Consider the following 14239-nt stretch of genomic DNA (forward strand, 5'->3'; position numbering starts at 1 on the left):
CACCAAAGTTTTTGAAAATTTTAAAAATACGCCTAAAAAATATGGTGGTTAATTGAAAAGGCCCAGGAGTTTTCTAAGGTTAGCTAGTAAATTAACTGGCTTAACTCATTTTAGCTTATTGATAACATAGTTTAAATGGATGAAAGTTTGTTTTTGGTTAACCGTGCAAAAACTTACATGCCTTTTTAAAATTTTCAAAAACTTAGGTGTGTTTTTTATTAATGCAAACTTTAAGTGCCTTTTTTAAAATGTTCCTATATATTTTATAATGCTTAATAAATTTCAATTATTATTAATTATGTTTGTTTAAAAGTATCTTTGTATATATATATATTGAAATATCATAAATTTACTTTTTCTTAAGTGAAATAATAAAAAATCTATGTCCTTGCATCTTCTTTTTCAAAAATAAAAATTAAAATTGTGAATACATGTCTCAGACTCGCGTGGAGTCCCATGCCCATGTAAAATTTAATGAAAGTTTAATCTCAAAATCATCCCCACCCTTTGTCTATTTCTAAATACTAGCCAATACCAAAAGACTACAAGCCAGTTACATAGTGACAAATGGCAGCTCCCAAGTATAACATGTTACCTGAAGGAAGCCACTTCCAACAACTTGCTTGTTTTTTTTTTTAGACTCTTACGAAGCCTCTCACAAGTTTTTAATTCTTGTTTCTCAATTCTATGATCTTTTCCATTCATCACCTTCTTTGGCACTCATTCCAATATCTTAATGCATAGCCTTTCAATAATTTCAGTTTCAATCATAGAGCCTAGAATACTTTTGTTACTGAACTCTTACATAGCCTCTCACAAATACAATCATTGAGATAATTAAACCCAGCCTTATATTTATAAACAACCCTCATGAACCCTCTTTCTTTTCACCTTTATCTTCATCAAGGCTAAAAGTTTTCACACATGCTCAAATATCAACCTTTTTACTGCTGAATTGGTACATTACACGTTCCTGCCCATCTAATTTTCCCATGAGGCTTATCTCAATCTTTCATATAAGATAAGGACAATCTTCTCTAAAAAAAATAGGGGCAAGTGTTTTACATCAATTACAATCATTCATCAAATTCTCACACAAAAGCATGAACCAATAGTTGCTCTATTAATTTGTCGACATTCATAAACTTGGTTCTTTCCGTTTAAATGTTATTTGCTGATAAAAGAATGCTAAGAAAAATAATTAAAACAAAGAGAGACAAAACTACCTTCTGAAGCCAAAATAATACACTTTTTCTTTGCAAATTTTTGAAATGGTCATGCTATTTGGTTTTTCCATTTTAAAATTTATGAGGAATCATTAATATATACATATACACACACATATATATATCTTATTTATCGGTAAATCCCAACAACAGTCACTACAAGAAAAATGCTACCTAGCGACGAAAATTTACGACGGATTTTTTCCGTCGCCAATTAGCGACGGATTAGCAAGCGAAAACTATTTGTCGCTAACGTTTGAAATATTTGCAAAATTAGCGACGGAAATATCTCCTCGCTAAAGCCGTCGCTAATTAGCGAGGGATTAGCGACAACATTTTTTCGTCGCCAAACACTAAAAAAAATGCTAATTAGCGATGGAATTAGCGAGGGAATTTTTTCGTCCCTAATCCGTCGCTAATTAGCGACGGATTAGGGACAGAAAAATTCCCTCGCTAATTCCGTCGCTAATTTTCGTCCCACCTGAGGCGCGAAATTTTCCCTCCCTCCGTTCAAAAATTTTCCGCCCTTTGTCCCCCCCCCCCGTTCAATTTAAACCATCCCCGAAGCTCCGCTGACGACACACGCACAAAGAGTTGATCCCCACGAGAAGTCGCAGATGGAGCCACCGTGGCTTCGTCGGAGCCAAGACGTTAAGGGGGCGACGAAGAGGAGGCGTTGGGGAGCCACTGCAGCCTGCCGGAGTCGAAGAGAGTGGCGACGAAGAGGTGGTTGCTGTTGGGGAGCCACTGGAGCCTGCCGGATTCACGAAGATCCGCGCGAAGTCGCGAAGAGCCTGCCGGAGTTGCGAAGATGTCGTACTCGTTGCTCCTCCCCCTGCAGCTCGCGAAGATCCGCGTAGAGTCTCAGCTGAAGCTGAGTGCCCCCGCCGTCAAGCTCTTCGGCTGGTTCTCGTGGCAGACCTGGAACTTGAAGAGAGGAGCTCCCCCCAGAACGCGCCACTGCCGTGAAGCTCTTCGGCTGGTTCTCGTGGCAGACTTGGAACTTGAAGAGGAGCTTCCCCTGGATCCGCGCGGAGTCGCAGCCTGCCGGAATGCGCCATTTCTGTGAAAAAAATTGCTCCTTGCCGGAGAACGCGTCGGCAGCGAGCAATTTTTTTTTTAAATTTTTTTTTTAAATTTAACGACGGATTAGCGACGGATATTATCCATCACTAATTAAAAATAGCGAAGGACTCGCGATGGATCATATCCGTCGCTAATCCGTCGCAAATTAGCGACGGATAAGTTCTGGCACGGATTAGCGTCGAAAAAATCGCGATGAAAGTTTTCAGTCGCTAATTCGACACTAATCCGTCGCTAAACAGTTCAACAACGGATTAGCGTCAGATTAACGACGAATTTAGGTCGTCGCTAATCCACAGGTTTCTTGTAGTGGGCACATGTTTCTTGTAGTGGGTCACTCCTCGCCCCCCCCACCCCTCCTACCTAGGGCTGGTAAACGAACCGAGCAGCTCGTGACTCGGCTCAATTCAGCTCGTTCGTGATCAGTTTGTATAGTTGGAGAACGAGCTACGAGCAACTCATTTAGCTTAAACTTCAAGCTCGAATACAAGGTGTTCAGCTTGGCTCAGCTCGAGTGTGTAGATAAAATATATATGTTTTTATGAATAATATACAGTTTGTGTAATATATAAAGAAATTATGCATAAAATATATATATAAGAAAGAAGGACAAATGAAAAATATATACATAAAATATAGACTATTAAGTGTAATTTATAAAAAGTTATATATTTTCAAGTATAATATATAAAAATGTATATATTAAGCATAAATAACATGAAATATTTTTACATGAGCCAGCTCGTGTTTGGCTTGTTTCATTCAGGTACAAGCCAAGCTCAAGCTCGGCTCAGCTAAACATGAACACGAGCCAAGCCACAAGCTCATTTCACTAGTAAACAAGCCTAGCCTGAACATGCCTTGCTACCCATACCCTCAATCCCTATGCCAAAATACCACCACCACCTTTCTCTTTCAAAAACAAAAAAAAAGAACAAAATAACAGGAGAATATACAAAAAAAGGTTTTGTAAAATTCACTTTTTCACTGACGCTAAAGAAAATAACGCCAGTGAAAATATGTTTTTAGTAGCATGCAAACGGGGTTGCGTCAGTAAAAGTGTTATTTCTTGTAGTTAAGAGGACCTAATAATCTGTTCTCCATCTATTTTATTGTGTTTTTAAATTTTGCAGGCAGCTCTATTGAAAATATGATTCGGTACTTTCCTGTCTTCGTAGAGCACAATGTCAAACAAAACCTAAGCCCCACAGACGTTTACAACACATCCCAGTAAGAGAGCTAGACGATGATAGTGGGTCAATGAAGACAATGAGTCTGTTCAGGGAAGAAGGCGTACTCTCGTTTCTATCAGTAGTCTACACATTTGCACCCATTTTGACTATCCTAGGCAATAACACAGCCTAAATGCAGAATTCAGGGTACCCAAGAAAACCAGAGTTCAAATCAATCATGAATATATATATATATATATATATATATATATATATATATATATATATATATATATATATATATATATATATATATATACATATATTCATTCCCCAGTATTCCAAACAACATCATCATGCAAAATGCAGGGAACATCACAATATGCTATTCACACATCAAGAATCATCTTAAATATTTTTTCATTTATTTTGACTAACCAAAAGAAGAAGATAGCATCCTCTACTATACAGTTTTCCCTAACGGTTCCATGCCTCCAAATGAACAAAGATCCACAAGCAATGACTTATTAGCCTCCCAGCATTAAAATTCATGCTCAAACGAAAGAGACTCCATACCTGTATCATATTCCAAGAGTTTCTATGTATAAGAAAGCGATACCCTGAAACCCATTCAGCACACTTCAAGCAGAACTGCTTATATAAAGTCTCACAATAGACTGGCAGCTCTCAACCAAGTCTCTCCTTAACCACTTCTCAAAGCATCTAAAAATTCAAATTCCTAGCATCAAGTTATCCATTGTACTAACAATAACGACCCGAAGAAAGAAAATTAGGATGTTTTTTTTTTTTTTGAGAAAAAAAATTATATATATAATATAATAGCAGTTGCATCAATTGAACAGAGAGAGAGAGAGAGAGAGAGTGGTGGTTGGTGATGAGTTATCACAGCCCTCATTCGCCACTGCAACAGCTATCAGAGAAACCAAAAAAACCAGCAAACAAGAGACCGCATTAGGACTGGAGTGAAAAATCAGCCCTACGCTCCCTGATCCTGTCCATTGGAAGAGGGCCACTTTAGGCGAGCCCTCACTCCGAGTTCTCACTGTAGCTAGTTGTAAATTTCCTCAATGTCGCAAGCTTTACCAAGGAAGATTTGATTGTTCTGCTCTAGCCATATAAGTCTCCAAGCTGTTAATACCTTTGACGTATTTTATCCTCTATCACATTCCAATGCGACTCACTAAAAACCTCCAAATGAAGCTGTATGCCCAAGTACTTGATTGGTAGAATCCTCTCTTTACAATTAAATATTAAAGAGTTCAATTGTTGAGAGACCCCCAAATGGATCATTAAAAAATATCACCAATTAATAATATTGTGATATTATCATGAGAATATCATGTTGTTCTCATGATAATATCGTGATATTATCAATTATTGTTACCATTTTTATTTAATTTTTATATCTTAAAAATTAGCAAAAATGACATGTTTCCTAAAATACTTTGAAACTTTTCAAATTCGTCTATTGTCTAAAATTATAAATACTATTATTTTTAGGATCATTTAAGCTTTCACACCTATCATTTTTTGTGTGAATTTCCTTAATTTGTGAATTTTCTCTATTTTCACTGGAAATGCTTTACCTGCACATATTTAATGCAAATTTAGTAATTTTTTTATATGAGGTAACTCAACTATTTGTGAGGTTTCTCGGTTCGATTTTAAAAAAAAAATTGCAATTTTTTATGTACATTTCTGAATCTTTTATGTGAAGCAACTCAAGTATTTGTGATATTTGCTATGTTTCTCGGTTCAAGTTTTTAAAAAAAAATATAGTTTTTTTATGTAAATTTAAGATTTTTTTATGCAAAGTAACTCAAGTATTTGTATTGTTTGGAGGTTCAAGTTTAAAAGAAAGTTCGCTCGCACTTATTTTATGTGAATTTCATAAATTTTTTTATGCGAGGTAACTCAAGTATTTGCGAGGTTTGTAGGGAAGAGTTTGTAGCGTATTCTTTGTTGTCAAAAGGAAATAATCTGGGTTTCTTTCATTAAGTTACCTCGTAAATATGTGAGAAATTTGAATGCCCAAGTTTAACAAAAAGTTTGCTCGGATATATTTTATGCGAATTTAATAAATTTTTTATGTGAGGTAACTCAACTATTTGTGAGGTTTGAGTTTAAAAGAAAGTTCTCTCACACTTATTTTAAAAGAATTTCATAAATTATTTACGTGAGATAACTCAAGTATTTGCAAGGTTTGTCAATTCAAGTTAAAAAACAAATTCGCAGATACTTAAAAGAAGAAACCCATGACATTCCCTTTTGACAAAAAAGAATGTGCTAGAAACTCTTCTCTACAAACTTTGCAAATACTTGAGTTACCTTGCATAAAAAATAAGTGCGAGAGAACTTTCTTTTAAACGCGAACCTCCAAATATGGTAAATACATGAGTTACTTCATGTAAAAAAAATTTAAATTCGCATAAAAAACTATGATTTTTTTTAAACTTGAACCAAAAAACATAGAAAATATTGTAAATACTTGAGTTATTTTGCATAAAAATTTTCTAAATTCGCATAAAATGTCTCTGATTTTTTTTAACTCGAACCAAAAAATATAACAAATATAGCAAATACCTGAGTTACTTCACATGAAAAATTCAGAACTGCTCATAAAAAGACTATAATTTTTTTTAACTCAAACCAAGAAACTTTTCAAATAATTTAGTTACCTCATGTAAAAAATTTACTAAATTTGCATCAAATATGTGCGGCTAAGGCGTTTCCGTTGAAGACAAAGGAAATTCGCATATGGAGGAAATTTACACCGAAAATGATAGTTGCAAAGGCTAAAATGGTCTTAAACATAATAGTATTTACGATTTTCGACAGCAGACGAATTTGAAAAGTTTCAAGGCTTTTTAGAAAATGTGTCATTTTTGTCGCACACTATGGTCATTTTTCATTCTTTTTTGTTTTATATTTTTATTTTTTATTATATATATATATATATTTTATTATCTAAACATAATATTTTTTTCACTTATTTTTGTTATTTTTATATATTTTTTATTTTTTAAGCTCCAAAACTTTTCTAAGATTTATCATCAAACCTATAATATCACAAGAAATAGCCTCACTGAGATATAGCCGATACCAATATTTGGGACAATGGTTCGAGACCAACATCTCCAATGGTGACCCATTTGGCAAAATGGGTTTGGAAGAATGTGCCCCATTGTGTTGCTATAAACAGAGCTTTTTACCAAAAATGCCCTAAAAATTAGATACGACCTCTTTTGTGCGGTTCACGAGGGATAACTAAAGAACTAAAAAACAAATCAGAAAATGACATCTAACCCAACATGAATAACTCTAACGTGTGCATCCCTGTATAGAACATTCAAAGGACTCCTTTTTTTCGGAGGGAAGAAGGAATCCTATTTTCAATTGAAATGCTAAGGATTCATGAAAAAATCACTACTTTTGAATTTGGTATTTGATATTCAACTTTTTTCTTAATTATTTTTCTAGTTATATAAGTTCTTTTCTCGTCCCTTTTTTTCCAAATTTGAGTAGGCGAAGACTTAGGCTTCGATCCTATTATGTCCAATTTCTACCAAGGTTTTAATTGTTGGAGTCTCACAATGGGTCATAATCAAACGGTTAAGTGGATCTTGTCTTTATCTAAGTAAGTTCGAACATGGGTTTTATTAGTTTTTATTGTATAAATTGGGCTAGGTTTAGACATTTAGTTTGATTTTAGCTTCATAGGTCTTTTCATTTATAAGTTTAGATCAAGATATAGGATCCATAGTGACATATATTGGTGATACTTTTAGAAAATATAGCAAAAATCATCGACATTTTTACACCATTTTAAACTTCAAAATATCGTGATCTTTTCATTAAAATGTACTTTTGAATGTGCCTACACACACCCAAAAAAAAAAAATCAAACATTGTGAGAAAAACATAACATGATGACTAAACCTGTTTTTTCGATGGAGAGAGCTGGGTTTAGGCAGACCCCTACCAGTTATACAACCATACCATTGGGATTCGAACTTGCAACGTCCAACATAAGGTGACGTGCGCTAACTGCTACTTTCACACCATCAGAACCTTAGCATCAAATAATAATGTTAATTTTTAACTTTCAATCATTAATATATTTTTAGGAGAGAGAGAAATTCGACATCTCTATTGTGGGTGTAACTAGGTTGGGTGTACCCGAATTGAACCGATGTCCATGTGTTTGGGTCGGATCTAATGTTGTCAATATCGTTGTGAATCGGTGGATTCATATAGTATCGCGAAAAATTGATATGAAATCAAACTGATTCGGCTTATTTTTAAATATTTTTAAAAATGACTAAAAAAGTTTTTAAATTTTATAAAAAATGGCCAAATATATTTGTTAATATTTTAATATTGTTTTCATATTTTTGTGACACATGTAATCTTCTTGTTCAAAATTAGCCGATTCAGTTCAATTCGGTTCAAATTCAAAATGGGTCGATTCCCTGAATTGTTTTTAAAGTCGATTCATGATCCGATATGTATCTAACATTGGTTAGGTTTAAAATTCGGAACTGTTAAAAAGGCTGGTTAGTTCTGTGTATGTCAAATACAGATCCAACTCTGGTTTTATACTTGGACCCAAACACACTATGTACCCAAAACAGTTTTATATCTGACCCATTTTCGATCCTAACTGCACATATCATTATCAATAATCCAATAGTTTTTTTTTATGATAACTTTTCTAACTCTAAAAAGTTAGAAATCCACTTATCAAAAAACAGTTAAAAATCCTAATAGAACTTGTATCAAAACAAACCCACTCACTTATATTCGTCCTAATTTACACTTGAACTGTTTAAGTCTTGCACGTCTGCATCTTAGTAATATTTAGACTCGACCCATTTGGAACCCACATGTTTTTTCAATTAAACATTTTAACCCGTATGGATCCATAATTTCCAATCATAATTGAAATTAGAATCCATAATCAAACCTTATTCTTGGCCCAAATCAAACTGGGTCAGGTTTGGGTCTATCAGATAGACTTGATTGAAAAACGGTCTACTTAAGACTTGAACTGATTTACACCTAAACCCATTAATCCATATAGGTCTTCAAATTTAGCCATACCCAAACCCAGATAAAATTAAAACGGGTTTGGGTCTAATTGTTAGACCCAATTCAGGAAATAGGTAAAAAATGCCCAACCCAAATCCTAACCAAACCCGACCCGGTTATAACCCTAGTACTCTACATGTTGGTAACCTCTCTCTATCTTTCTCTCTCTAAAGTCTTTCGATTTAACTTTGTAATTTCTCTCTCCATGAGATTCCCTAAATGGCTTTCCTAATCTCTCCCTCTTTAATGTTACTATAGATAGCCTTTTTAATTTATCTTTTTTTTTACTAAAATACGTTTATCCAGAATCAATTTAGTAAACTACCATAAAAACCACAACAGTCACCATGTTATTTTGCAAATGTTGCGTGAATGATATCTCTTATAAAAACGAAAATAAATAAACAATCTGTCATTTTTAAAGTATTATAATACAGCTAACTTTTGGCTCCCTAATGCCCCCACTGCTTCTTTATAAATTAGTATAAACATAGAAGTTTTGTGTTTGTGTTTTTATTATGGTATTTTTTTAATCCTTATTTTTCCTTTAAGAAAATATGTAATATTATTTAATTTAATTTTCATTTTGTCTTACAACAGAATTTTTAAATTTATTTATTTTTGACAAAAATAAAAACACAAGAAACATGAAAATTTTCAATTTCTCATTAGAATTTGTCTGTCATTATTTTGTCATTTTAAACATTTGTTAATTATGATAGGATTAGGGATGACAGTGGACCGGGGCCGAGGTAGGGGACAAGGTCTCCACCCCCGCCCCGTCTCAAAATTCTGCCTTCCATCCCCGCCTTCATCCCTGAACAGGTTTTGATTTTAACCTCCATCCCTGCCTTCATCTCGGGTCCAAATAAGGTGAGGCAGGATGGGACCTGTTTCTCCGCAGTCCACTGTCATCCCTAAAGGTATTTTAGTTATTTTACTAATGGGGATCGGAGACGGGGCCAGGCAGGGCGGAGCTCTGTTTTCCCAAGTCCACTGACATTCCTAGATAGGATCATATTCTTTTGTTAAGTTCTGAGTGGATATCATTAGGGGTGGCAATTTCTGACATGACCCGCCAACCCGACCCACCAACCCGCCTCTTAGGCGGGTTCGGGTTGGGCTTAAGCCAACCCGTTTAATAAACGGGTTGACCCGCGTAACCCATTTATTAAACAGGTCGGGTTCGGGTTGGGGGTATGCCAACCCGCCAACCCGACCCGTCAACCTGTCAACCCGACCCGCCAACCTGACTACCTGCCAACCCGATCCGTCAACCCGCCAACCTGACCCGCGAACCTGAAAACCCGTTTACCCGACCCAACCCATTTATTAAATGGGTTGGCGGGTCGTGTCGGGTTACCCGTTTATTAAACGGGTCGGGTTCATGTTTGCCACAGCCGACCCGTTTAATAAACGGGTCGGGTTCGGGTTGAGGTATGCTGACACGCCAACCCGCCAAACCGACCCACCAACCCGACCCCATTGCCACCCCTAGATATCATATCTTATATTTTACTTGTAAAGCAGTTATATTTTCTTTAAAAAAAAATAATTATTTCCACATGTAAGTTAATATTTTAGTTTTACCCACCAAGGCACTGCATTTGGTAAGTGAAACTTGTGAATGTCATAAGTTGATGGGGATGTAATCCGGAGCATCCCTTGGTGAAAGGTGGTTGTCCTTCCTAGTGGTCAGGGGGATATTAGGGGTTTCACCAACCGGAAGTCTACCAATATGTCATGATAACGGGGGCTTTTCTTGGCCTAGCAAAAAAAAGTTTAAAATTTCCATTTTCCTTTTTCCTTTTTATTTAAATAATTGTTAAATTTTTTTTTTTAACTCAGAGAAACAGCCTTAAGAGCAGAGACTTAGCCATGCTCGCTCAGCCTGTCATACTTATGGTCTCTGTCCGTGTCAGCGTAAAACTCTGAGGGATTACCCCTCAAGTCGCCAAGCTTCGGCTTACGCAGGAGGGTGACACCCATGAGTTTTGAACCTAAACTGCCTGTCAAACAGTCCCCCATCCCGCTACGCCAACCCCTAGGGTTGCCCACAAGGGCTCCGCTCATCTGGTAAGGGCAAGCTGTGAATGTCACCAAGTTGACAGGACTTTACAAGTTCGAAACCCATGAGTGAAACCCCTTGCCACAAGGTCGAAGCTGGGTGTACTCCCGGGTGGGCAAGGGGGGCCTCAAGGGTTTTACCAACCCGATGCTAGCCAATGTAGGGTCCGTGATGGGGGTGTTATTTTCTTGGACTATCCAAAAAAAAAATTATTGTTAAATTGTGGATTTATAGCATATTGATGGCAAGTGACAAATCGTCAAGTCATTGGCTTGTGAGTTTTTTTTTTTTTTTGAGAGGATTTTGTTTTTATTAAAATGAAAGTTCATTGGCTTGTGAGTTAAGAGTGGGAAACGTAAGAAATTTTCTTTAAATAGTGCAAGTAAAGAAGAATTATTGCTCAGTTTTGGGTAACAGATTCCGAAGAACCCTCCCTTTGTGTGGGTCCCTCTCAGACTCCATGCAGGTTGTTGCTCCATTGCTAAAACTCAATGGCACCCCAAAAAAAGAAAAAGAAAAAAAGAAACCACAATTTTTTGTTATCCTTTCTTTAGCTAGCCATTATAGAAGGATACAAAACTAACAATAGAAGTTCCATAATTCAAGCTAAAGATTTGATTTCCTTCCCTATAACCTTATTTTCTTCCTATGATTAAGCAAGACCTCTACTCAAATCATGCCTTTGAATCTTTGTTTCATGTTGGTTCCTATCTTAGATTGAATTCCTTGGAATTCGTCAGAGATCTATGTAAAAACATAGATTTTATCCTATTAGGTTTCTTGGTCATGCTATGAAGCTAAGGAAAAGGATTTTCAATGAGCAATTCATAACAAGCAGCAACTGCCCCCAAGGATCAGCAAGGATAGGCATGGAGATGTTTGATGGTACATCTCGGAGACTCCTCTGGTTGTTGATATTGGTAGCACCTCTCTTATGGTTATCCTTTCTCTTTTTCGACCTGCATTCTGCGGCGACGACGATTGACGAAAATGTCAAGATGTTTACACTTATGGACAAGACAGATTACACAGAGAAGACTGATTATGTGGATCCAAAGGACAAATTTCCATTCATGAAAGCATTGAGAAGCAGGGATAACCATAGTGATCCTTGTGCTGGAAAGTATGTTTATATTCATACGTTGCCAAGAAGGTTCAATTCAGACATGCTAAGGAATTGTAAAAGCCTCAACTTGTGGGTTGATATGTGCCAGTTCACTATGAATTATGGTTTAGGCCCCCCCTTGAAGAACAGAGAGGGTGTCTTTTCGCGAAAAGGATGGTATGCTACTGATCAATTTGCACTAGATTTGATCTTCAATAATAGAATGAGACACTATGAATGCTTAACAGAAGATCCTTCCATGGCAGCCGCATTCTTCGTTCCATTTTATGCGGGGCTAGACGTCGCTCGGTACCTTTGGGGGGCCTATAACATCTCTGTAAGGGATGATAATCCTCTTGAGCTTGCTAAGTGGTTGGTAAGAAGGCCTGAATGGAGAATTATGGGAGGTAAGGATCATTTTCTTGTAGCAGGAAGGATCACATGGGATTTTCAAAGAGCGACGGATTCGGACTCTGGTTGGGGGAACAAACTTCTGCTCTTACCCGAGCTCAAGAACATGTCTATGTTGGTTATAGAATCTAGTCCATGGAATGCACATGACTTTGCTGTGCCATACCCCACATACTTCCATCCTTCAAAGGATAAAGAGGTGTCTGATTGGCAGAGGAAAGTGAGGAGATTGAACAGGCCATGGCTGTTCTCCTTTGTGGGTGCAGCACGCCCGCAACTCATGGATTCGATCCGTGGGCAGATAATTAAGCAGTGCAAGAAATCAACTCGTTGCAAATTGTTAGAATGTGGCACTGGGAAGAATAGTTGTTACTCTCCTAGCAATGTTATGAAGGTATTCCAGGGCTCTGTGTTCTGCCTACAACCTCAGGGTGATTCATTCACTAGAAGGTCTGCTTTTGATTCAATTCTGGCTGGCTGCATACCAGTTTTCTTTCATCCAGGATCTGCATATACACAGTATGTATGGCATCTACCACGGAACTATTCGAAGTATTCGGTTCTCATTCCGGAAGACGAAATTAGAGATGAAAAGATTATTATTGAGAAAAGGTTGCTTAAACTGTCAAAAGATCAGATCAGAAAGATGAGGGAAGAGGTGATTAGTCTTATTCCTAAGTTAATATATGCCGATCCGAAGTCTAAACTAACAAAGATTAAGGATGCATTTGACATATCAGTTCAGGCGATGATCGATCGAGTAACCAAAATGAGGATTAACATGGTTAATGGCAATTATGATGATGATCATCTTGATGAGAAGTACAGTTGGAAGTATCCTCTACTAGAGCCAGGCAAGGAGAGAGTAGTGGGAGAGTATGAGTGGGATCATTTCTTCTATAAAATGGAAAAAGGAGATAACAGATAAGGATTTACTTTGACATGTGATGAAGAGATCTTTAGCTTTGTTGTTTCTTTACTAATTTTTTCTTTTTCATTGTACATAATGAGTGGGAGAAAAAAAAAACAATGTGTATGAACCAATGTGGACCTTGTTATTTTTTTATGTTTGATTGCATGTTTTGCAAATAGAACCCTTGTATCTTTATAGCTTATTTAGTGAAAAACAACTACTAGAATAGGGATTTAGTGTGCTCAAATAGGTTTTTACAAGAATCTAAACCCATATTCTACCAAATTTTTGCAATGAAAAAAATGAGTTTTTCATCGCCACAATTCAGTCCAAAACATGTTTTCTTGTAAACAAGCAGTGATATACACGTCCACATACTCAGATTAAGCAAAACATGACTACAGCTTTGACCTTTTGAAGTGGCCTATGCCAATTCATACTTAAATTGATTATAATATATATATGGGTGCCTCTAAGTTGGTGTTGCATAATCATTACTGATGATGGTACACACTTGATTTATATAAATCCAAACTTCAAAAGCAAAATCTAACCTTTGGATCATGTTTAGCACGTTTCATTTACTATTTTTATGTGTTAAAGTTTACTGAACTATGATGTTTTATGTCATTTTTAAACCAGCCTTATTTTTATGAACTGCAGTCACGAAAATAGAAATTTATAACTTATTAGACATGTAAAACCTTCTAACACAGTAAATAAATCATGCTAAACACATCTATAAGGTTAGATCATAGTCACAAATACCTGTATCGACTATATCTCGGCAAGGCTATTTCTCTTGATATTATAGGTTTGGTGATAAATTTCTGAAAACCTCAAAGCTTAAAAAATAACAAAAATAAGTAAGAAAATATCATGTGTAGACAAAAAATATAAATAATAAAAAAACAAAAACATATTTAAAATATCAAAAGTAAATAAAAACAGTAAAACTAATTTATTATATCATGATATTATCAAATTGGCGATATTTTACCTATATTATTCTTTGTTGAATTTACAAGAATAATATTGCTATATTTTCAAAATATCACTGATATTTGTGTCTATGGGTTAGATCTACCATTTGGTGGCTAGATCTATAGGAACAAGAGTGTGTACCACCATATGGTGTCATGGTTTAGA

The 14239-nt window shown here is 36.0% G+C and overlaps 1 protein-coding gene across 1 annotated transcript; it reads left to right on the forward strand.

Moving 5' to 3' along the window:
* The first annotated feature begins 2037 nt into the window (after positions 1-2037).
* On the forward strand, positions 2038-13105 carry LOC149821337 (xyloglucan galactosyltransferase MUR3-like). Its single transcript, XM_089981936.1, has 3 exons — positions 2038-2208; positions 6243-6305; positions 11720-13105. The coding sequence occupies exons 1-3, from the start codon at positions 2038-2040 to the stop codon at positions 13103-13105; spliced, it is 1620 nt and encodes a 539-aa protein (XP_089838062.1).
* The last annotated feature ends 1134 nt before the right edge of the window (positions 13106-14239 follow it).

The sequence above is a fragment of the Nuphar pumila genome, chromosome 12 (assembly GCF_984573655.1).
Source record: "Nuphar pumila chromosome 12, dmNupPumi1.hap1.1, whole genome shotgun sequence".
NCBI classification, from domain to species: domain Eukaryota; kingdom Viridiplantae; phylum Streptophyta; class Magnoliopsida; order Nymphaeales; family Nymphaeaceae; genus Nuphar; species Nuphar pumila.